The sequence below is a fragment of the Nilaparvata lugens genome, chromosome 10 (genome assembly GCF_014356525.2).
Source record: "Nilaparvata lugens isolate BPH chromosome 10, ASM1435652v1, whole genome shotgun sequence".
NCBI lineage: Eukaryota > Metazoa > Arthropoda > Insecta > Hemiptera > Delphacidae > Nilaparvata > Nilaparvata lugens.
The window spans coordinates 8,216,210-8,237,603 of record NC_052513.1 but is presented as its reverse complement, the minus strand read 5'-3'; the positions used below and the strand labels follow the sequence as shown (position 1 = coordinate 8,237,603).

The following is a 21,394-nucleotide window of genomic DNA, read 5'->3' as shown; positions in this document are numbered from 1 at the left end:
TAATACAAAGCTCTATCAAACACATTGCATTTGCTCCCTACTCTACCAATGCAAACGACAGTCGTGTTCCTTTTGCAATGTTGAACGAACGAGTAATGGAAATTTAGTGAAAGAGAAGATTGAATATATGTATTCAAGATGGCCGTCCAATAGGGGAGCTGTGAGTGGTTACTTTCAGGAATCAGAATGAAGGATCTCTATATTATTCATATAGTCTGTTCGAAGACGTGGACCAATCTTTTACCCTGACAGCGCGCATTTCTTTTCCATTTTGAATCTTTCTCACTCTCTATTTCTCTTGCTCTCAGTTACACTTTTTCCGTCTCACTTTTCCACCCAAACCACCCCCCTTTCCACTTTCCACACATCGTTTTCTACACACTTTACATCTGCGGAAGAAATCCATCTGTTCAGTATATGTTAACACCCCACTTTCCCCTTTTATTTGCTCCCTTCCTCAAACGTTTATTCCCTGTCTCCACTCATGCTCTCTCATTCAATCATGTGAGAAGAACAAGATGCTTTACACTTTGATTTTTTCAAGACTTTTTAATCTAGTTGGTGAAGTCAGCTTCTCTTGCGGCGAATAACACTAAAGCTGCTTAAAGACGGGGAAAGTCAAGGGTTCGTTGTACTGGGCTGCGCCCAGGGCAACCTGAAACAATATTTTCCGCCCTTTTTTTCTAAGATTCATTGGATTTTGTTTCAACTAATTTCTTGTCTAGACCTGATTCATAGTAGTTTGTTTGTTTTATTTAGGTAGTATTTAAAAGTATTAGTTGTGTTTTGTTATAGATATTTTTTGTACAGCGCTTGAAAAACATGAAAAAATTTACAACGACTGAATTTTGCGCCTCTCAAACTTTTCCGCACCGGGCAATAGCCCACTAAGTCTAGCCTATTGTAGACCGGGGTCTGGGGGAAGTAAAGATGGTAAGTTACCGGCAGCCAGTGTTTTTATTGGAATTTACAGAAATTTCCATTTGCCAAATACCTCTCCAATAATTCCATTCAAAGTGATGTAATACTATACAAACCCATCATCACTGATATTTTCTTCAATAGGCCTACAGAAATCAATATTTGGTTGAACAATTGTAATATTCAAACATGTACGTACATGAAACAAGTTTAAATATTCATCAAGTGGGAATTACAATGAATGTCCTGATATGTGAAGTGGAATATAAACAGAAACGAAGAGTGAATTGTTTCTCGTTGCCTATTCATCGGGTTGGCAAGGATTGGCGGTTAACGAAATGTGAGTGGAAAAGAGCGGATTTGGGGGATTTCGAGGGGAATTTTCGGTTTGGAGATTCCCCGGGGGCAGAAGTAGGGTGGGTGGGGGTGTTACAGAGTCCCTTTAGTTGGTGACGACAGCAGTGAACGAAATTCGTGGTTTGAATGGCGAATTGAGACCAGATGCCGGTAGTAAAGGTCCGCAAGGAAAAGGATGGAATAAAAATGGTGACGATGCGTTCATCGGTAGAAATTGAATTAGTTGGTCCCCTACGGCGTCGCAAACCATCTGAAATCTTCTTTTATGGTGACGCATTGATATCCTTCTCACTTACCGCATTTATATCACACTGATTTATATTATACTACAACTGTGAATTTTCATATCAACTTTCATTTCATAGGCATATCATACTGAATTTTTCAATTTGAATTTGCAACCTCTTTTTTATAACATTTCGAGTTATTTGAAACTACCGAGGCTTGTTTCATAAAACCATAATAGAGAAAAAATACCATAGAATACTTTTTACCGTTGAACTTGTATTATTTGTCTCTGTAGACCTAAACATTCAATTCACCAAAAATCTTAACATTTCTATTAAAAGCGCGTTATAGCAACCTGTATCATAGAAAATAGTTTGATTGAAAAATGACTCATTTTACAGTGAGATGAGATAGATAAAGTCCTACTAACTGTGACTGTTATGGTGTAACAACAGAAACTAGGCTCTCCTTTCCTATTAAATGCGATTGTCACATATTTTTGTTCACAAATGATATCCACATAAGCCCTTGACTTGTGCATTTAATGGTACGAATGGTTTATTTATTAATTCATAAATACAATATCATTCTCAACTGTGAATGATTGGGAAAGGAACAACAGGCTTAAAGCCCAAAACTGTTCCTTTCCAAATTTTGATAGAAATTGTCCAAAAATAGGTTATGTTATGGGAGATGCATGGAAGTATGGGTTTTCAGGTGGGTTCTGAACCACCAAAAAGTTTCTTTAGCTCGTAGCTGTCTGTTAGCATAACTGGATTCAAGAACGCACACTTTAAACGGGAGAACTGATAGCATGCCACCTATCACATTATGTGAGATAAGATGGTATCGCCTATGAGGATAACCTCTCCCCTAAGAGTGAAGCCTAACTAGTTTCTTTATAATCATGAAAACCCAGGAGGTTTTGCAACCTAGATAGTTTTTTGCTTTTTAGCAAATTAGATAGAATTTTGAATGAAAAAGACTAAGAAATTGTCAAAAAACCACAGATTTATTGATACTTAGAAAGACCGGTTTCGGTTATTACACCATTGTCAATCTCTGATAAACAGAGTTTGATAAACAGTTCATCAGAGATTGAAATGGTGTAATAACCGAAACCGGCCTTTCTAAGTATCAATACATCTGTGGTTTTTTGACAATTTCTTAGTGTTTTTCATTCAATATGAATAATTACCACAATATCAACTTCTCAACTACACAAAAAAAAGATAGAATTTGGTCGAATTGTATGCTTTATAAATTACACTTTAAATACTGTATGATATTACCATAGAGAAACAATAGCTCAAGCTATTGTTTCTTATTTAGTTATAAGCAAACAATGTTGTATGGGAACTACGAAATAAATAAGCATGAAATAAGCCAGAAAGGGGCATTCGAGAAGAATGTTCGGTGTGTAATACTGAGAAGAAGGTGGACCCTCTTAGCCACACAGTTGCGTGTGATGAGTAGGGGACTTTAGAGTGAGGATTTTATCCGTACTTGCTATTTGACACAGATAGTCTGGGCTATAAATATTATTTTATCCCGAACAGATAACTGAGTCAATTTATTAATTTCGAAGCGTTGTAACACAGATTGAATAAGTAATAATTTATAAGTCCTCTCTGGTTGTAATTGGACGCTTATATGTAACAACCGAAACTAGTTTCTCATTGGTTTGATAAATTTTGTTGAAACATCAGGTCCTCTTTTTCAGTCATTTAGCCTTTAATACGAAACTACCAATTCAAAAGCGGAACAGAATTCCTATTTCCTACTACTGTACTGCTAGATCCAGGAAACATGAAAACGGTGGTTGGTGGTTCGTAATTCGGCACAAAACGCAGTTTGAATTCGAAATGCAATACAATTATGTGTACTGGTGCCACCCGCGTGCCCACGTTGCGTGGCTTTCAAAATTTCGTACGTGAAGTGCTCTGTAGCAATTTGCAATCAATGATTGTGTTCATGGGAGGTTGCGGTGCATGTACGTCTTCGGCGAAGTGAGCAGTCACCAGAAACCACGTGACTGCTGCACCACTACTTGCTCCCACCGAACGAAAATCGAATTCTGGTTCACCGTTTTTGGCGCGTACTTTTGAAATTAATCGTTTACAGATCGGTGTTGACTAAATAATAAAGGTGTTATCAATGTGAACATTTCAGCTATAATTTATATTATTGAATCAATAATAATTATTAATTTATAATTTGAAAATGTATATTGTAATCATGTTTTTTTTAATAATTAATGATGGTTGTGCTATCATCAATGAAAATTTGACTACTTTTTCTATGCAATTAGTGTTAATGAATAAAACGTTTTATGGAATATTAGCAAAATGTTAATAATTAAAGTTTCTTGATTTATGTCTACTATCCAGACATTTATCTAGATAGATCCTGGCTTAGGAATGAATAAACAAAATATAGAATTCCAACTAAAAGATAACATAAACAAATCTTAGTTTAGTAGAATAGTCAATAAAGCTCAAAAATAATAAACTTTCCAGCCAATAATGAATGAATTTCTTGCTTTTCGACTATTCTGTAATTAATTCCATCAATGGAATAAAATACTTCGTACGCCTCATCCTTTTTTAGTATATAGACTCTGAATGTGAAGACATAACCTAACAAAACAGCAGACAACCAACGCTTTAACTCTCGACCAATAAGAAGCGTTGATCCCGGTACCGGCTTTGTGGAACATACTTTTCGAGCGGTGCAAGTGAGCATGTACGTGGTGCAAGTGAGCATGCACCACTCCACTCTGTTCCAAGATGGCGACCGGTACCTGAACTGTCAAAAGCTCCCACCGAACGCATTTTCGTGTCCTTGGTCGAAATCGTACATGTACCGCAACCTCCCATGAACACAATCATTATTTCCAACACGGATGAGGGAAAAATTGGGGATGGTTTGCGGAAAAATTTGCATGAGGGGAATATAGAAGTTCATTAGTTAGTAGATGACTACAATACGTGAATAGATAAATAATTATTTATCTATTTTTATTCTTCTTCATATCTATCTTTATCTAAATTTCTATTACCTAGAGCTATTTACAGTAAATCTCTATCTCTGTATAATAAGGCTCTCTCTGTATAAGCTAGCTCTGTATAAGGTTTCATTAGCGATCATGATAACAGGAGCGTTATAATAACAGGAGCGTTAAGCCATACATCAAATGTAAGATTATTTATGGCTAAATAGGATTTATAGGAATATAATTTCATGGTGTAAAGTGATAACAGGATATACGAACACTACAAAGGCATTTAAACCCTTCGTATAAGGGGTATCTTGAAACCTACAATATCTATAACGTAATTGAATCTATTAATAAATCGGAAATTTCTAGGGTTGTAAACTATTAATGGAATTAAAATGGAAAAACATCCAATTTGACAAAAACAAGACCACCCGACCCCAATCTTGACAAACGACTTTTGGCACCTTTTCAACTGGCAGCCAATGTTTTGCTTATCAGACAGGCAACGATCACGATTAACGTCAGGCAGAGGGGAATTCACACTAGGCACGATACAAATGCTCCCCGGAATGTTTCTTTAGGAGATCCTGTCTGGTCGCTGATAAAACCAACCCATGACGTCACCGCCCATCCTCAAACGCCACAAAATGCTGTTTTGAGTGCTGGCTGTCACGAAAACCTTGCATCGATACATCGGTTCCCGTTTTCTACATGAACTCTCAGTTCACACATGATGTTCATCAATTTCAAGTCACCCCACGGTTACAGCAGAGATGAACAGAATAATAATATAGTTTCCTTACTCTATGATTACAGTGAATGGGGTCAGATATAAAAAGAGGGCTCTCAATTTTAAAATTTCACGTCAATACTGTCGGGAAAAATTTTATTCCATTCAATCAAATTCCATTGATTTCATGATGAACTTTTCCCTATCATTCGTATGATTTGTGTATATTTTCAATATAAAGATAAATAAGAATAAATTATAAAAGAGTTATCAATATTGTTGAACTCATCAACCATACTTTACACTTTATAGTTAAAATTGAGTTGAATATAAACAAGAAAATGTCAATTGACTTTGAAAAACAAAAAGCGAATAGAATAGAAACAGTGTTTAAAAAAAATCAAATATAATTATATTTAAAACTACATTCATCTTCATGTGAATAAGAACAATCTCTGACGACGAAATAATAGAATCGTATTAAAATTACTAAACAAAACATTAATTTCATACATGTTAGCAGGTAAGAATAGAATAGTATCAGACGACACATAATAGAATAAAATTTTCATGAAAATTATTGGAAATCGCTAAATAAATTCAATTCAGATCAAATTAATTTTCCAAAAAAAAACATAATTCACAAATATGAAATACAACTTATTTTAGAATACCCCTAATAGAATATACATCTGTGTGTAGGGGGGAGAAAATAAATGTGTGTAGGGGGAGAATAAAAATGTCAAAATCAGAAATTTTGTATAAGTACAGACAAGACGTTTTTAATGTTACCTATTTCAATTGAACCAAGATACATTCTGAAAAATAATAACTAATGTGAAATTGCGTGAGTTTGTTATAATTGAGATGTTTTAATATTTTAACAATTCATCAAGTGAAATAACAATGATTCAAACAATATAACAATATATTTTTTTCAAATTCCAAAACACATTCAAGAAATTCACAACTACGTAATTTATAGTAAGCATAGAAATTATATTCAATTATCACTCACGCAATGAAATGGCTGGTGATGTGCTGTAGATGAAACACAGGTATACGAATGTCACGAGTCCTGGGAACAAAGCAGTCATGCTCAATTTATGTTCAGAAAAATACATTTTTTCATGAAAATAGATTGTGGGCTATGAAATAGAGAATTTATAAAGAGCTGTGAGATGGAAACAAGGATTATTCGTCTATAATTCTGCAACAAAAGTATCTGGTATACACAATAAGTATAAGGAAGTAGTACAATAAAATACTGTTAGTAATATTAAAACTAGATTCATTTCTGAAAATTTGGGCATATAGTACTATAATTAATTAGGAATGAGCTGGTGATTAATAAACGTTTTTCTGTGTTACTTATTTCTGATGAGTAAACTTTATATTTTGAAACCAGAGTGAAGCTCAAGTAATGTGGTACAATATATTTGATTCATAAAAACAGATGCATCAATGAAATATGAAAATATACTGCATGAAATATGAAATTAATGCATGAATGATGATGCATGAAAGATGAATCAATTCAGATGCATTGAAAATAATATGAATATAATTGAAAAATATTGCAAAATATGAGGAAAGTGCGATAAGACTGGTCAAAAACGGATGAGAATTTTTGTTATCTATTCAACCATTTATACTAATTCAATTACAAATCATACAATATGGAAGATTTGATAAAAAATTGCAGTTTAACCGCCTGCTGGAATAATATTACTGTATAATGGTCATTTCAAATATCCAATGAAAGCTATATAAATAGAACTGAAGACTCCTGCTACAGTAAATATTGATCGAAGAACTAAATTTCCATCTGCTATTAAGTTATTTGGTGAACATTTGCAGTAGCAGGAGTCCTAAATTCTATTTATATAGTTTTCATTGGATGTTTGAAATAAATATTATACAGTAATCATATAATAATTATTATGCTTAGGAGAAAATAACAGACTTATCCAAAAACTGTTCATTTACAAGAGGTTTGGTTGATGACGTGTTTGAAAAAATAGTTGTCTTTACTTCTAATTCTAAAGCTTTTAATCCAATTTCAAGTTTTAAATTGCATAGATGAGTAAATTATGTGAACCAATTCCAATAGAATGCTAATTTATTTCAATACAAATAATTTTAATTGAACAACGATTTTAAATGAGCTCAGGGTGCAGCGCACAAGCACTCTTTGAAAAAAGTGAATAAAGGATGGAAAGAGCAGATATAACCTGTCATCTTATAAACGATCCTCTTGAGCACGATTCCAACTGTACGATATCAGGAGATAAACTGACGCCTGACGCGGACAGAAGCCGTATTTCCCGCCAACATCACAGGGAAATAGAGAACTTGGAAAATTCCCTATATTCGGGAAATTTTCCCCGTTCAACAGTCATCCTTTTCACCCCTTTTAGTGATTAGTTTGTTCAAAAAAATGTTCATCATCATCACAACACTTCAAAAGATAGAACAAAACATCAATACCTTAGAGTTGTGTTGTGAGTGATGTTGTGGTACTTTTCAAAGTGGTTGACAATTATTTAAAATTTGTGTTTTCAAAACATCAATAGTTACAACTTACAACATTAGGAGGTTCGACTAAGCTATAATAAATGCCAAGTAAAGAAATAAGGATTGAGCTGAAAGCAAGAAATAATGTATATAATAAATATTCACAATACCTATGGTTTTGAAATTGAACTAAAATAATTAATTTTCCACAAAATTACATCAAAATATACTAGAGCCACTTGAGAGATGCGATTTAATTTAAGAATTTTTTTTTTGTTCCCAATCAATATGGCTTCAGGGAGGGGAAAAAATTATGTCCTAATTCCGTACTCAAAAACATATATTTCTCTTTAGCTCACTCCAAAATTTCTTATGGCATATCATGTTGGGGATGCACCTACATCAATCACATGAAACTTCTAGTCACTCTACACTACAATGATCCTTGCTTCGATTCTTCCAAGTACCTCCTGCTATGCGTGCTGACCTGTTCAGCGGTCTAAACTTCTTGAGTCTCAGATCTTTATTCATTTACAAGGTTCTGTTACAATTTTATTGGGCCAGTGGCAATCAAAGCAATACAGTAAATTTTGCTGGGCAGGGGCCGTTGACTCGTGCAGCTGGACAGATAAGGGTTCCAAGGCCTAATTCAACTTTTTTCCGCAAATCTTTTTTTTTGGAAGGTAAATTCTTTAACAGATTGCCAGGGGAAATTTCACTTATAGTATCACCACATCTGTTTACACATGAATTTAAAAAATCTATTTGAAACTGAACAAGGAAAGTTGTGTGAGTGTACCACACCAGATTTTTTAAATTATATATTTTTTAAATATATATATTTTTTATATATATATATAATTGTTTTCAGAGTACTTTTTCCTTTGTGTAAATTGTGAAATTCGATGATTTTTTTTAGTCGTCATTTTTTTAAAGTCGTCAAAACAGTTGTTCTACAGATGAAATATCTCGACTATGTTTTATTTTTATGAACTGGGCTACCTACCTACCTTATGCACGAGAAGGAGGTTACTAAGTCCATTTCTCAAGGATGGGGTGGACACCCCATTAGTTTCCAAAAAAGGAGACTCATGCCAGTTGATAGAGCTGATAAATAACTATACAGAGTATGAATTTGAAAAAAATCGGTCGTTATTTTTGAAAAAAATAGTGAAAAACATGGTTTTTTAGTAATTATTCTCCTTTTTTCTTTTTTCTCAAAAATATTACGGTGCTCCTGCAATTTCCCCAGAAATGAGACTCGTGCCAGTTGATAGGGCTTATAAATAGCTATCCATGGTATAAATTTGAAGAAAATCGTTAGAGCCGTTTTCGATAAAATAGTGAAAAAATGGTTTTTTAGTAATTATCCACCTTTTTTCTCAAGAATATTACAGTGCTCCTGCAATTTTCCCAGAAATCAGACCCGTGCCAGTTGATAGGGCTTATAAATAGCTAACCATGGTATAAATTTGAAGAAAATCGTTTGAGCCGTTTTCGAGAAAACCGTGAATAACATGGTTTTTTAGTCATTATCCGCCATTTTTCTCAAGGATATTAGGGAGCTCCTGAAATTTTCCCAGAAATGAGACTCATGTCAGTTGAAAGGGCTTATAAATAGCTATCCATGGTATAAATTTGAAGAAAATCGTTAGAGACGTTTTCGAGAAAACTGTGAAAAACATGGTTTTTTAGTAATTATCCGCCATTTTTCCCGCCATTTTGAATTCAATGTTATTGAATTTCTTATTGTCGGATCCTCATGGTATAAGGACCTTAAGTTTAAAATTTCAAGTCAATCGGTTGATTAGGAATGGAGTTATCGTGTTCACAGACATACACACATACACACACACACACATACACACACACACAGACCAATACCCAAAAATCATGTTTTTGGACTCAGGGGACCTTGAAACGTATAGAAAACTTGAAATTAGGGTACCTTAATTTTTTTTGGAAAGCAATACTTTCCTTACCTATGGTAATAGGGCAAGGAAAGTAAATATGTCTAATTGCTATGCCCATGTCGAGAGCATGTACAACATTATTGTGTAGTAGCCTATACCTATTGTGTTTTTTCCTGTTTTGAATTTCTCATATAGTGTGATAGACTTCTCTTCCATGGCTATTGTACTGTTCCTGTAACTTCAGATCATTTTTCAAGTACTTCCTTCATATGTTCTTGATGCTTAATTAATATTACTGTCAGTTAGAAATTAAGAGAGGAAAATTTCTTATGTTCAAACATTAAAAATTCGTTCTTGTTGATTTCTGTATTAATTTTTTTTTATCAGTATCATGTATAATTCATAATTATTTATATGTTATGTATTCAGTACTCCCAAATGCGGTCATGTTCGAAAGAGCTTGTATATGTGTAATATTACTTTTTGTAATATTTTAATAAATAAATAAAATTAGAGCAGAGATTTTAAATCGGATTTAGATACAAATTTTCATACATTATTAATTAAATTATGAATAAATTTGATTTTTCTGGCTTCAAATTTATCAAGTTTTTTAATATTTTTAAATTTATTAATGCATTTTCAAGTGTAATAATAATTTGTTTCATCATTCTGATCAACCGAGATACAAGACTTTTAGTATAATGTTTATTTGGACTGTAAATTTTTGTGATCTCTATAAAAGTGTTTTCATAACCTCATTTAATCTATTTTTAGCAAAATTAGGGAGAGGAACAGTTTTGGGTTTATCCTGTTGATTCTCTTCCAATCATTAATTTGATGTTGTGATTAAGGAATGTAATAAATGTAATAATAATGTAATAAATTTTTGCCAATGATAATCAAGCTGATGCGAATTAGGATCGGATCATCACATTTATACAATCTCAATAATTTTGAATTAAAAGGCTTCATAAAAATAACCTTTCAAGATTTAAGCAATTTTTGACTGATTCCGTTGCCGCACATTTAGAGTAATGAGTATTCTTAACTCATACTCTATTTTTGGTACGGTAGTTCATTATTAGAGGTCATTTGCTTCCGGCTAAAGAAGAGCCAGGCCCAGAATTCCATAATATAATCTGCAGGTTATTACTAAGCCTACTCTACCTAGTGATTAAGACCCCGTGAAGCTGCTGAGCGTCAAAACTCAAACGGGTCTTGTCTTGGATCAAAAATCAAACTGATTAGCCACATTCAGCAAGTGACAAAGAGAATGTCCTAAATGTTGCTGAAAGTTGTAAGCAAGGTGCCTTCACCAAATATGTAACGGTGGTGGGACGCCTCCACCAATTATGTGAGCAGGATGTGACACTTTCTCTAAATATGTAAAGGGGGAATGAAAAATGATAACAAAAAGAGAACAGAATAACTAGTACTTTAATTAATTGGTACTTTCGGTTAAATATGATAATATTGATTTTGACTATTCAAAAGGTAAAATATAAATATCTTAACAAACACAATATTAAAATGAAATAAATAGGGAAACTACTTGCTTGCTGCTAATGATTCAATCTTTGTGGTTATGAAAATTAAAAAAAAGATCTTATCCAGTAGACGCCTACCTTTCGAAAATGGCTTCCCCGTTTGGCATTCACTGGTTGAAACGCGATTTTACAGTTAGTATTGAAAAACAAAATTAACTGAACCAATGAATAGGTTCAGAACCTGTCTCCCTTAATAATACAATTATTTTTAAACTGCCCGATCTGTGACAGAATAACTGTATTATGAAACGAAACAAGTCTATCCTTTTCACTGGATCAGCCGGACTTTACTCACAGTCCTAACGAACGAACAAGCTCAGCCCAAAAGATAAATTTTGGGTATTAATATAAACTCAGTCAATGCCAAACATGAAAGCCATCTCGAGTACATATTTCTATCTATCGCACAAGCGCACGTTTGTTATTAAAAATAGAAAGATGCTAACGTTAATATTGACAACAAATGAAATAAACAATCTTTCTGTCGATGACAAATGATTGTTCAAAGACAAAATACTGTTCATTGAACTTTTAATTTAAAAACTCTAAAATCCTGATCAATATGAGATAAATATATATGTCCCATATGACCAGGTGACAAAGTGAGGAAACATGGGACAGAGGAGATCTTGTCATGATGTATTATGCTCTCTTCCACCTTCATTATCTCATATGGTCTACTCAGATGAAGTTAATGAGCTGAAGTTGTGGACATACTGAATCTGCTTGGATTCGCCAAAAAATTATTGTGCACACGGTGAACCCTTTTTTAAGGCTGGGTATTTTTGCAGTTGTCAATAATTACTTCCTCTTCTGCCTGAACATCAAAAAGATCCTATACATCTAGAGCAGATTTGTACCTGTACATCAGAAGAAGCTCTTGTCTAAGTTTACGTCAAGAGTAAAAAAACATCAAGACGTGTTTCACATTCCCAGTGTACGCCATCTGGCTGCATGCAGGATGAAGTTGTTTGATCTGATTGTTTTTTAGAGAGTTGCAATCAAACATTTAATATGCAGGGCTTATTAAACAGGCACTCTATTAAAAAAACCCACTGCTTTATGAATCATATACTTTTATCTTTTCATAAAGAACTGAGGTCATCTGAGGGAAGCTTCTGGGATTTAACATCGATCCAAAGTTAACATGGAGTGCTCATGTGGATGCTGTATGCAGAAGATTGTCTCGTGTGATCTACCTGTTGAGAAGACTTAGGTGCTTGCTGATTGAGGAGCATTTGATTATGGCCTATTATCCACTGTGCCATAGCCAAATTATCTATGGAATACTGCTGTGAGGACACTCTTCACATTGTGAGAGTATCCTTCTGCTCCAGAAAAAGGCACTTCGTGTAATTACGTTTAGCGAGTATGATGCACACTGTCAGCCCATATTCCAACGTTTGGGCATCCATACAGTTCATGGCATGTACATATTGTCATCGCTCCTACACGTCAGGAGAAACATCTGCACATTTGCTAGAAGGGAGGAAGTGCACTCACATGGAATTCGAAGGGGGGTTGACTTGGATGTGCCGCGCTGTCGACTGTCAAGAGTGAAGGACAGTTTTCCTGTTTTGGCGGTGCGAATGTTCAACTGCCTGCCGAACTCGGTTCGGGCACACCCAGTCAATGTGTTCAGAAGTTCATTGTCAAAGTGGCTTGTTGGAAGGAGCTTCTACCGGTTAGAGGATTTTTTCGGCGAAAGCTTTGCTGGACTGTGACGCTGCCGTCACAGTCTACAGTTTATGTACCATGTTTTATTGACACGATCTATCCAAGAAGACCTGGCCCTGAATACAACTTTGGATATTTATTGATAGTTAGAAAGACCGGTTGTTACACCAAAACCTTTCTAACTATCAATAAATCTGAGGTTTACGACAATTTCTTAGTCTTTTTATTTAATATGAATAATTACCACAATATCTCAAATACACAAAAAATATGGCATAATATTCTGGAGCAGCAGCCCCAGCGCAAAACGTGTGCTTCTCCTTCAGAAAAGGATTTTTAGAATTATAAGCAATGAAAACGACTTGGCATATTGCATAAGGCTTTGTTTATTGAGACTGGAATTACTGATGCTCCCAGCCCTCCTTTTTTATTGAATCAGCTCAGATGATTGAAAGAAACCCGGATTATTTCCAACGGAACCAAAATGTACATGATTATAATACAAGACGACATGATGACACCCATATACTGACAGTGAGATCTGGACTGGCGCAAAAGTGTTCCAGGTACTTATGTAGCAATATTTACAACCATCTTCCAGAATAAATAAAGAATGTCGAAACTATAGACGCCTTCAAGGACCTCCTAAAGAGACACTTCCAACTAAAGCCATACTATAGCCTACATGAATTCTATGAAGACTGTGTATTCCGCAGGGACGACCACGGCGCTACTGGTTGGATATCTACAAGTTTCAAGTTCATATGAGTTTAGCAAGCTCAGCTCACAACGTTTGAGACTGTCTATAACTGTGTAGAGAGCCCAACCATGTAGGAAGCGTTTGACATTGGCCGACTTCACATTTACCGATTGTCATGTGTTCCTCTGATTGGCTAATTCTTAGCCAATATAAGGACAATAATCAGAGTGTTGGTCGACAATCAGTTAAGAACGGCCATTGCCGTGCATCCCCGGCATAGGCGGGTTTATACACACTAAACTGTCTAGTGTTCCCCGAGAGTAAAACTGGGATCCTCACAGAGAGAAATGGCTTCATTCTACTCATGGTATACGCAAACTTAAGTACTCTTAATAATATTTAATTTTTATACTATTTCCACTTAGCCCGGCCGTGTGAGTATGAAGTCTTATTTGAAATTATTATTGAATAATATTTTATGAACTGGGTAAGTACAATAATAAATAAGTCTATCATTATTGGGAGTCCAGCTGCAGGCTGAATCAGGCTCATAAAAACCATTTATCGGTGGTATCTTATCTAAAAATTAAAGACACTACCAAGTACGGTACCAAAGTATTTGTTAGTTGGCATACTTAAGGATTAAGATATATTTCAAGGCTTGTCCGTTTTTTCCATTTTGGTACCGTAGTGCATCCTATCTGTAATCTATTCAATCAATAATTTTTCAAAGCCAGTAGGCTAATTCTAAGAAAATGACTAAATATAATATTCTTTATTTTTATGTAGCCTAGATCGAAATATTTTTATCTCTATCAGATAGCTTAATATTTATTCATTGCCAAAGTCAAGGCAATAATTTATCATAAAGAATTACTTAGTTTAACAAATAAGCTATTTCAATATTCTCTAATTTTATTTTTTAATTTCAACTTGAAGTGATAATTGCATTAAAACGAGGTTAACAAATCAAATAAACTTTATTATTATTATTATATTCTACAAAACTACTTTAATATCGACTCAACATAATTAATAGAATACAAAATACTGTCAAATTTGTACCGGCATTTTATTTCAAAACTTGGCATATACCTAATAAATAACCTAAAAGCATAAACAAAAATCAAACAAAACTGAAATAATGGAAGATGAGTGAAACAAACCTTTTGGACCGTTCATCATTACTTGGAATCAAGAGCATCAACCGCACTTTAACTTTTCAAATTAATTCTAAATTTCACTCATAAATTGAATAAATGCCTGAATAACCAAAACTCACGGCACAGTGCTCACGGCTCGCACAATGAAATGATGAAATCATTGAAATCAAAACATGCACATAGCATAGCAGCATTGCAGCTTGGCTGCTTCATTATAGGGATGGGCCAAAGTGGGTCGACGACAAACTAGGTGGATCAATATTTCAAAAAACAAAACGGCACACTCACACCACTTCACTTTTGCCGAGTCAAAAGTGAAGTCCACGTTATAATGGCAGTGGAGAAAGATAGGAGAACAACGTTGTCGATCCTCTGTCTTGTCAATGCCTTCTATAGACGGTAACTGATACAGGTTTATGTGATGTGTTTATTGAATACTAACGCAACTGTTGATTCTCTTTAAAAATAAACAGTTATATTTTATCAAACAAGAAATTATTTTTCAATAATTTCATAATGAATTTTCATAACCAAGATTAAATATTTTGTTAATTGAGTATATTTCTACATTGTTAAGAAGCCAATCTGGCAACAGAGAAAAGCGAGAAAGAGATAGCGCTATCCTCTTTGTTGAATGGTAGCAATACGATTGCTAATTAAATACTGCCATTATAACATGGACCTCACTATAGTCGAGTGAAGCCGAATGCGATGTCTTACCTCGGCTTGCCATAGCTGTTGAACACATTGTTGACTCAGCTCCCACCTGGTGAGACGGTTGATGGGAGTTTTTAAGTAGTCGGTCTCGGGAAAGGATTTGATTGGTCCTCCTATAAGAAAATGTCCTGGAGTTAAAGCTTGTGGAGATGAGATGTCAGTAGAAATCTGGCATATTGGTCGAGAATTCAGACATGCTTCAATTCTTTTCAGTATTGTGGTCAGCTCTTCAAATGTTGGGATAAATTTGCCCATGACACGACGTAGGTGATATTTCATGGATTTTACTCCTGCCTCCCATAATCCTCCAAAGTGTGGTGAATGTGCTGGGATGAAATTCCATTCAATTCCTTCAATCGCTGCTGCTCCTTTATAGCCTTTTCTGATGATTTCAACATAACATACATTTCATGCAGTTCATTTTTAGCTCCAACAAAGTTAGTACCATTGTCACTGAACAAAGTTGCACAAATTCCTCTAGTTGAGATGAACCTTTGCAGAGCAGCAATGAATGCTGCAGTTGTTAAATCACTTACTACTTCCAAGTGAATTGCTCTTGTAGCCATACAGACAAACAAAGCTGCATAAGCCTTTGATGTAACTTTACTGCGCCGCCCACCTTGATGAATAGTGAATGGTCCTGCATAATCAACTCCCACATTGAGAAATGGTTTGGATGGACTGACTCGATGCTTGGGCAGTTGGCCCATCAGTTGTTCAGTTTTCTTTGTGTTGAACCTGTAGCATGTCACACATTGATGTAGTAAGTTTCTTATTACCGATTTCCCATTCATAATCCAGAATTTTTGTCTCAGTGAAGAATGAACTAGCTGGCTGCCTCCATGTAATAGACGTTTGTGCTCATGATACACTATTAACTGAGTTAAATGTGCCTTTGCTGGTAGAATGATCTGATGTTTTGCGTTGTAATCCAATGCAGATTGTTGTAATCTTCCGCCCACCCTGAGACAGTCTGACTTGTCAACAAATGGTAGCAAGCTCTTGAGTGAACTTCCCTTTGATAATACTCCAGATCCCTTTAAACTCAATATTTCTTCACTCAAGTAGATTTCTTGCATTTGTCTCACACATTTGATCAGGGCACTTTCTAATTCTGCTGGAGTTAATACATCAACTCTTTTTTCCTTTGAATTTCTGCTATTGTTGATGAATCTTAAAACATAAGCCATAATATGCAATGTCTTTGTCAAGGATTGAAATTTCGCTGAAAACTCCTCTTCAATGCATCCAACACTAGCCAACACTTCAGGGTCTCTCATTTCCATAACTGTGCTTGAGTTTGTGATTGGCAGAGGCCAATTCTCCTCAGTCTGTTTCAACCAGACCGGACCCTCCCACCACAAATTGTTAGTATGTAAAGTTTGTGCTGAATTTCCTCTTGAAATTGCATCAGCAGGATTCTCCTTTGATGAAATATGTTGCCAGGTGTATTGATTTGTAAGCTCTTGTATCTTTGACACACGATTTGCTATGAATGTTTTCCATTTTGAAGGGTTTGCTGATAACCAGGCCAAAACTACAGTAGAGTCTGTCCACAATAGTATTTTATCAACATCAAAACGTAGTGCTAATAAAATTTTCTTCACTAACTTGCTCAGAATGAGTGCTCCACACAGCTCCAATCTAGGAAGAGAAATCTGTTGGACTGGAGCCACTTTAGACTTTGAAGATAGGAGTCGTATGCAAGTTGATCCATTTACATCAACAGTTCTCAAATAAACACAAGCTCCATACGCTTTCTCTGATGCGTCTGAAAATCCATGAATTTGTACATTGATGATTGAGCCTGATGCCTTCACAAACCTTGGTACTGTAATAAGTCTCAATTTTGGAATTTCTTGAATAATATCATTCCATGCTTCATGTAATTTAGGAGGAAGTTTGTCATCCCATTTTAAGTCATATTTCCACAGATCTTGCATGAAAATTTTGCACATGACAATAAATGGTCCCAGGATACCAAGCACATCATAAATTGATGCAATTGTTGATAAGACCATTCGTTTTGTGTAATTTGTTCTGGATAAATCGATGTTGATATCAAAATTGAGAATATCCCTCTCATGATTCCAGATTAAACCCAAAGTTTTGATAGATTCAGCTTCTTCAAGTTTGATTGACAAGTTTTGTTCTCTTTTCTCCTTGGGAACACTTTCTAGCAGTTGTTTGTCATTAGCACACCACTTGTGTAGCATGAATCCAGCACTATATAGGATATCTGCTACCTCCCTTTGTAGTGCTTTCACTGTATCAAGGTCATCTCCACCAGTCAATAGGTCATCCACATAAAAATCATTTTTTATTACATGTGCTGCATGTGGATATTCTTGCTTGTTCTCCTCAGCCAATTCAGCTAAACAGCGAGTACTAAGGAAGGCTGCTGGTGCTGTTCCATAAGTCAATGTTGTCAACTGGTAGTGCTTGATGTCCTGATGAGGATTGTCTCGCCAGAGAATTGTTTGAAGATGGTAGTCATCTGGATGCACTTTTATCATTCTGTACATCTTTGTGATATCACTAGTCATTACATATAGATGAGTACGAAAACGAAGAATTATGGATGATATATCTTGTTGAATAGTTGGACCAGTCATCAAAATAGAATTCAGAGATACCCCATTGCTCCCTTTTGCTGAAGCATCAAATACGACACGATACTTGGTTGTACTACTGCTTTCCTTGATAACAACATGGTGAGGTAGGTAATAAGCTTTCTCTTGATGCTTCTTCCCAATGAGATCTTTACATTGGATGACTCTCATGTGTCCAAGGTCTTCATAATCATGCATGAACTTCACATAATTTTCTCTTAGAATTTCATTATTGCTCAGTTTCTTCTCCATCTTGAGAAATCTATTCTCTGCATTCATTAATGAATCTCCCAAAGCCCTATGGTTGGCACGCCGTGGTAGTCTTACAACAAAATGCCCATCATCATCTCTTTTGGTAGTCTTAGAGAAGAATTCCTCACAATATTCATCTTCCTTTGATCTGCATTGTGGCTCATCATATTGCTCCATCTCCCAAAATTTCTGTAGTTGCTTTTGCACATCAGTTGCACTTGACACTAAGAAACTTTTGACATGATTGTCTGCATGATTTTCATTGGAGTCTTCTGGCAGCTTTCCGGAGATGAACCATCCTAATATGCTCTCAATCACTTTAGGGTAGTCAGGACCACGATCAAAACGTCCTTGCAATAAAACTTCATAATATATTTCAGCTCCCAAAAGAATCTGTGGCTTACTTGCAATTTGAAATTCCTCATCAGCATAGACAATGTTGTTAGGGAGTCCCCAGCTACTAACATCAATGTTTGACGAGGGGAGATCACCAGTGATGTGTGGCAGTACAAAACACAAAATATCTCTGGTAAATGGTCTGTGATTTGATGATATTTTTATCGATACACTTTGCCTTGCTGAGGTTGAAATCTTGTTTATACCAGAAATACACAAATTTGCAGCTTCTCTTTTAATTCCTAATTGTTGGGCTAGAGCTTCACATACAAAATTTACTTGTGATCCAGCATCTAGAAGAGCTCTACATTTGTGTTGTCTTCCATACTTATCCTCAACTGAAATTATTGCTGTAGCTAACAATACTTTGGACGCTCTTTGCGTCTTCACACTACAGTATGAGCCTCCACTCTCTTGCTCCATTTCCTTCTCTTTGTACTCTTCTCTTTTGAAATGAAGCAGTGTGTGATGGTTTCCATTACAGCTTCTACATCTATTGGAACTAGTGCACTCCTTTGCATGATGTTCTGCTGTTCGCATACAATTGAAACATAGCTTATTTGATTTCACAAAGGCTACTCTTTCAGAAATACTTACTTGATTGAACTTGTTACATAAATAAAGTGCATGATTTTCTTTGCAAAACAAACATATTTTATCAGCATGTTGTGTATTGACATGATATGACTGTGACTGTGACCTTTGAGATGCACTATGTTTTTGAGTTTGTGATTTATCAGATCGTTCCTTACAAATGTCATTGAGAGAATGGGATGTATTAATAGAATGTATTAATAGAAGGAAACTGGTCAGCCTTCAAACTCATCTCCCAAGCTTTAGCTGTATTTGTGTCTAAACGATGGCAGAGAAAATGAATTAAAATGAACTCAGCATAGTTCAAATCTTGAAATGCTTTCAAAGCATGCAAATTACTCGAAACTCTGTCAATGAATGAAGCTAGCTCGGTAGCCGACTCCTTTGAAACAGCAGGTATGTTCAAAATCAGGTTTGAATGATTGGAGGCAATCATCCGTAAGTTAGCATATCTTGATTCCAATAGTTTCAGGGCAACTTCATAATTTTGTGGTGTAAGTGATAAGTTTTTAATCAATTCTTTAGCTGGACCACTGACAGAAGATAATAAATAATGAAAACGCTGAATGTTTGATAACTTTGTGTTTTCATGAACCAGTACTTTGAAAATCTCATAAAATGATAGCCAGTTTCAATACCATTAGAAAGTTGCAACCGATTGAAAAAGTGACGATTAAAGTTTTACCATTTTTTCGCAATTCCACTGTTAATCAAGAGTCTCTTAAACGAGGATCATACATCATAGAAACTCATGATTGGTTCTAAATTTTATCCCATAGGAGCTCAGTTACCTTAAATATTTATCTTCAACTACTGTTTTCCATCTTAGAACTACCGAGATCGTGAATATGAGGAGAATATCTTCAATCTCTTGATATTTTTAAGTGATTGAATCGTACCGTGCGTCCAAGTGAACTATGAATAAAAATGATAAAATCAACAGCATTTTTTGCGTTTCAAGTTTATCAACACGGTCGGAGTTGATTAGCAGATTCAGCCACAAAGTTTCTTCTAAAAGGTCATGAAGATTATTTCAAAATCGATTTACGTTTTTAGTTTTGCTCTTTATTGCTCTACTTATAATTTTGTATTATATCAAGCAAAGGAAATACATTTACGACAAAAATACACATACATAATAACAGGGGTAGGTAAATCTTTTTAAAGAGTATCAATCAATTTCCTCCTTATAATATACAATGAAACTGGATGTTATTTTACTGAATGCTAAGAAGATTATAACTCTTATAAGTTTATAATGAGAGAAATTCATTGAATTTTCAAATTACTCCCTCTTCCCCAATCTCCCGCTAGACGGCTAGCCTAACAGCATTTAGTTCATATGCAAAATTAGAACTTTCCACTATGGGTACAGTCCATGAAAAGGTTGACAACCATTGGCTATTCAATGAAAACAAAAAGCATCTGAAATAATATTATTAAGGTTAACAATCTTGGCTATTCAATGAAAAAAGTAACTGAAACAATATTATTGTTAATGAGCAGTTTTGACATCATTTATTAAAATCATTTTAGAACAATAATAGAGAAATATAATGCTGCATTACACAGCACCTCAAGAACATGTCATGATTAAAATTATTCCATGCTCTTTCTCAATTTTTAAGTTCAAAATCGCAATATTATGGATTAAATTAGATTGATTTAAATTTTTTCAATTATTGAATTGAAGTACATAATGTAATAAAGTTTGGATTATATTACATTTTTATAATGGACAACAGTTTATCTGGCTACTCATTCACTTATTGTTTTCTAGTTCTTGTTGATTAGAAATAAAAATTAATCCTCTTTGTCACTGGAGACGCAGCATTCATGCGATCTGGAGAGTTGAGAGTAGCAAGTGATATAGTGATTAGAATAAGAAAAATGAATGTCTAGTCTATGTATTATTAGCAAAACAATGACATGCATGCATGCCTCAAGCCATAAATCCTGTCAGCAGTTGTTTTGTTGGGGGGAGAGAGTGGTGTGAACTGGTTTGTTGGAGAGGGAAGTGTAGGATGCCAATTACTCCCCACTACGTCCCCCTACAACAGTACTAA

General features: G+C 34.9%; 1 protein-coding gene across 1 annotated transcript in view; it reads right to left on the bottom strand.

The window, feature by feature from the left end:
- The window catches only part of LOC111052943, a 62,404-nt gene extending 47,497 nt beyond the window's left edge, over positions 1 to 14,907 (bottom strand). Inside the window, exons 1-2 of the mRNA XM_039436612.1 lie at positions 14,761 to 14,907; positions 6,256 to 6,315 (exon numbers count right to left, since the gene is read on the bottom strand). Coding sequence (XP_039292546.1) covers positions 6,256 to 6,315; positions 14,761 to 14,779 — 79 coding nt within the window. The 5' untranslated portion in view covers positions 14,780 to 14,907. The remainder of the gene's footprint in view (positions 1 to 6,255; positions 6,316 to 14,760) is intronic.
- Positions 14,908 to 21,394: the final 6,487 nt, after the last annotated feature.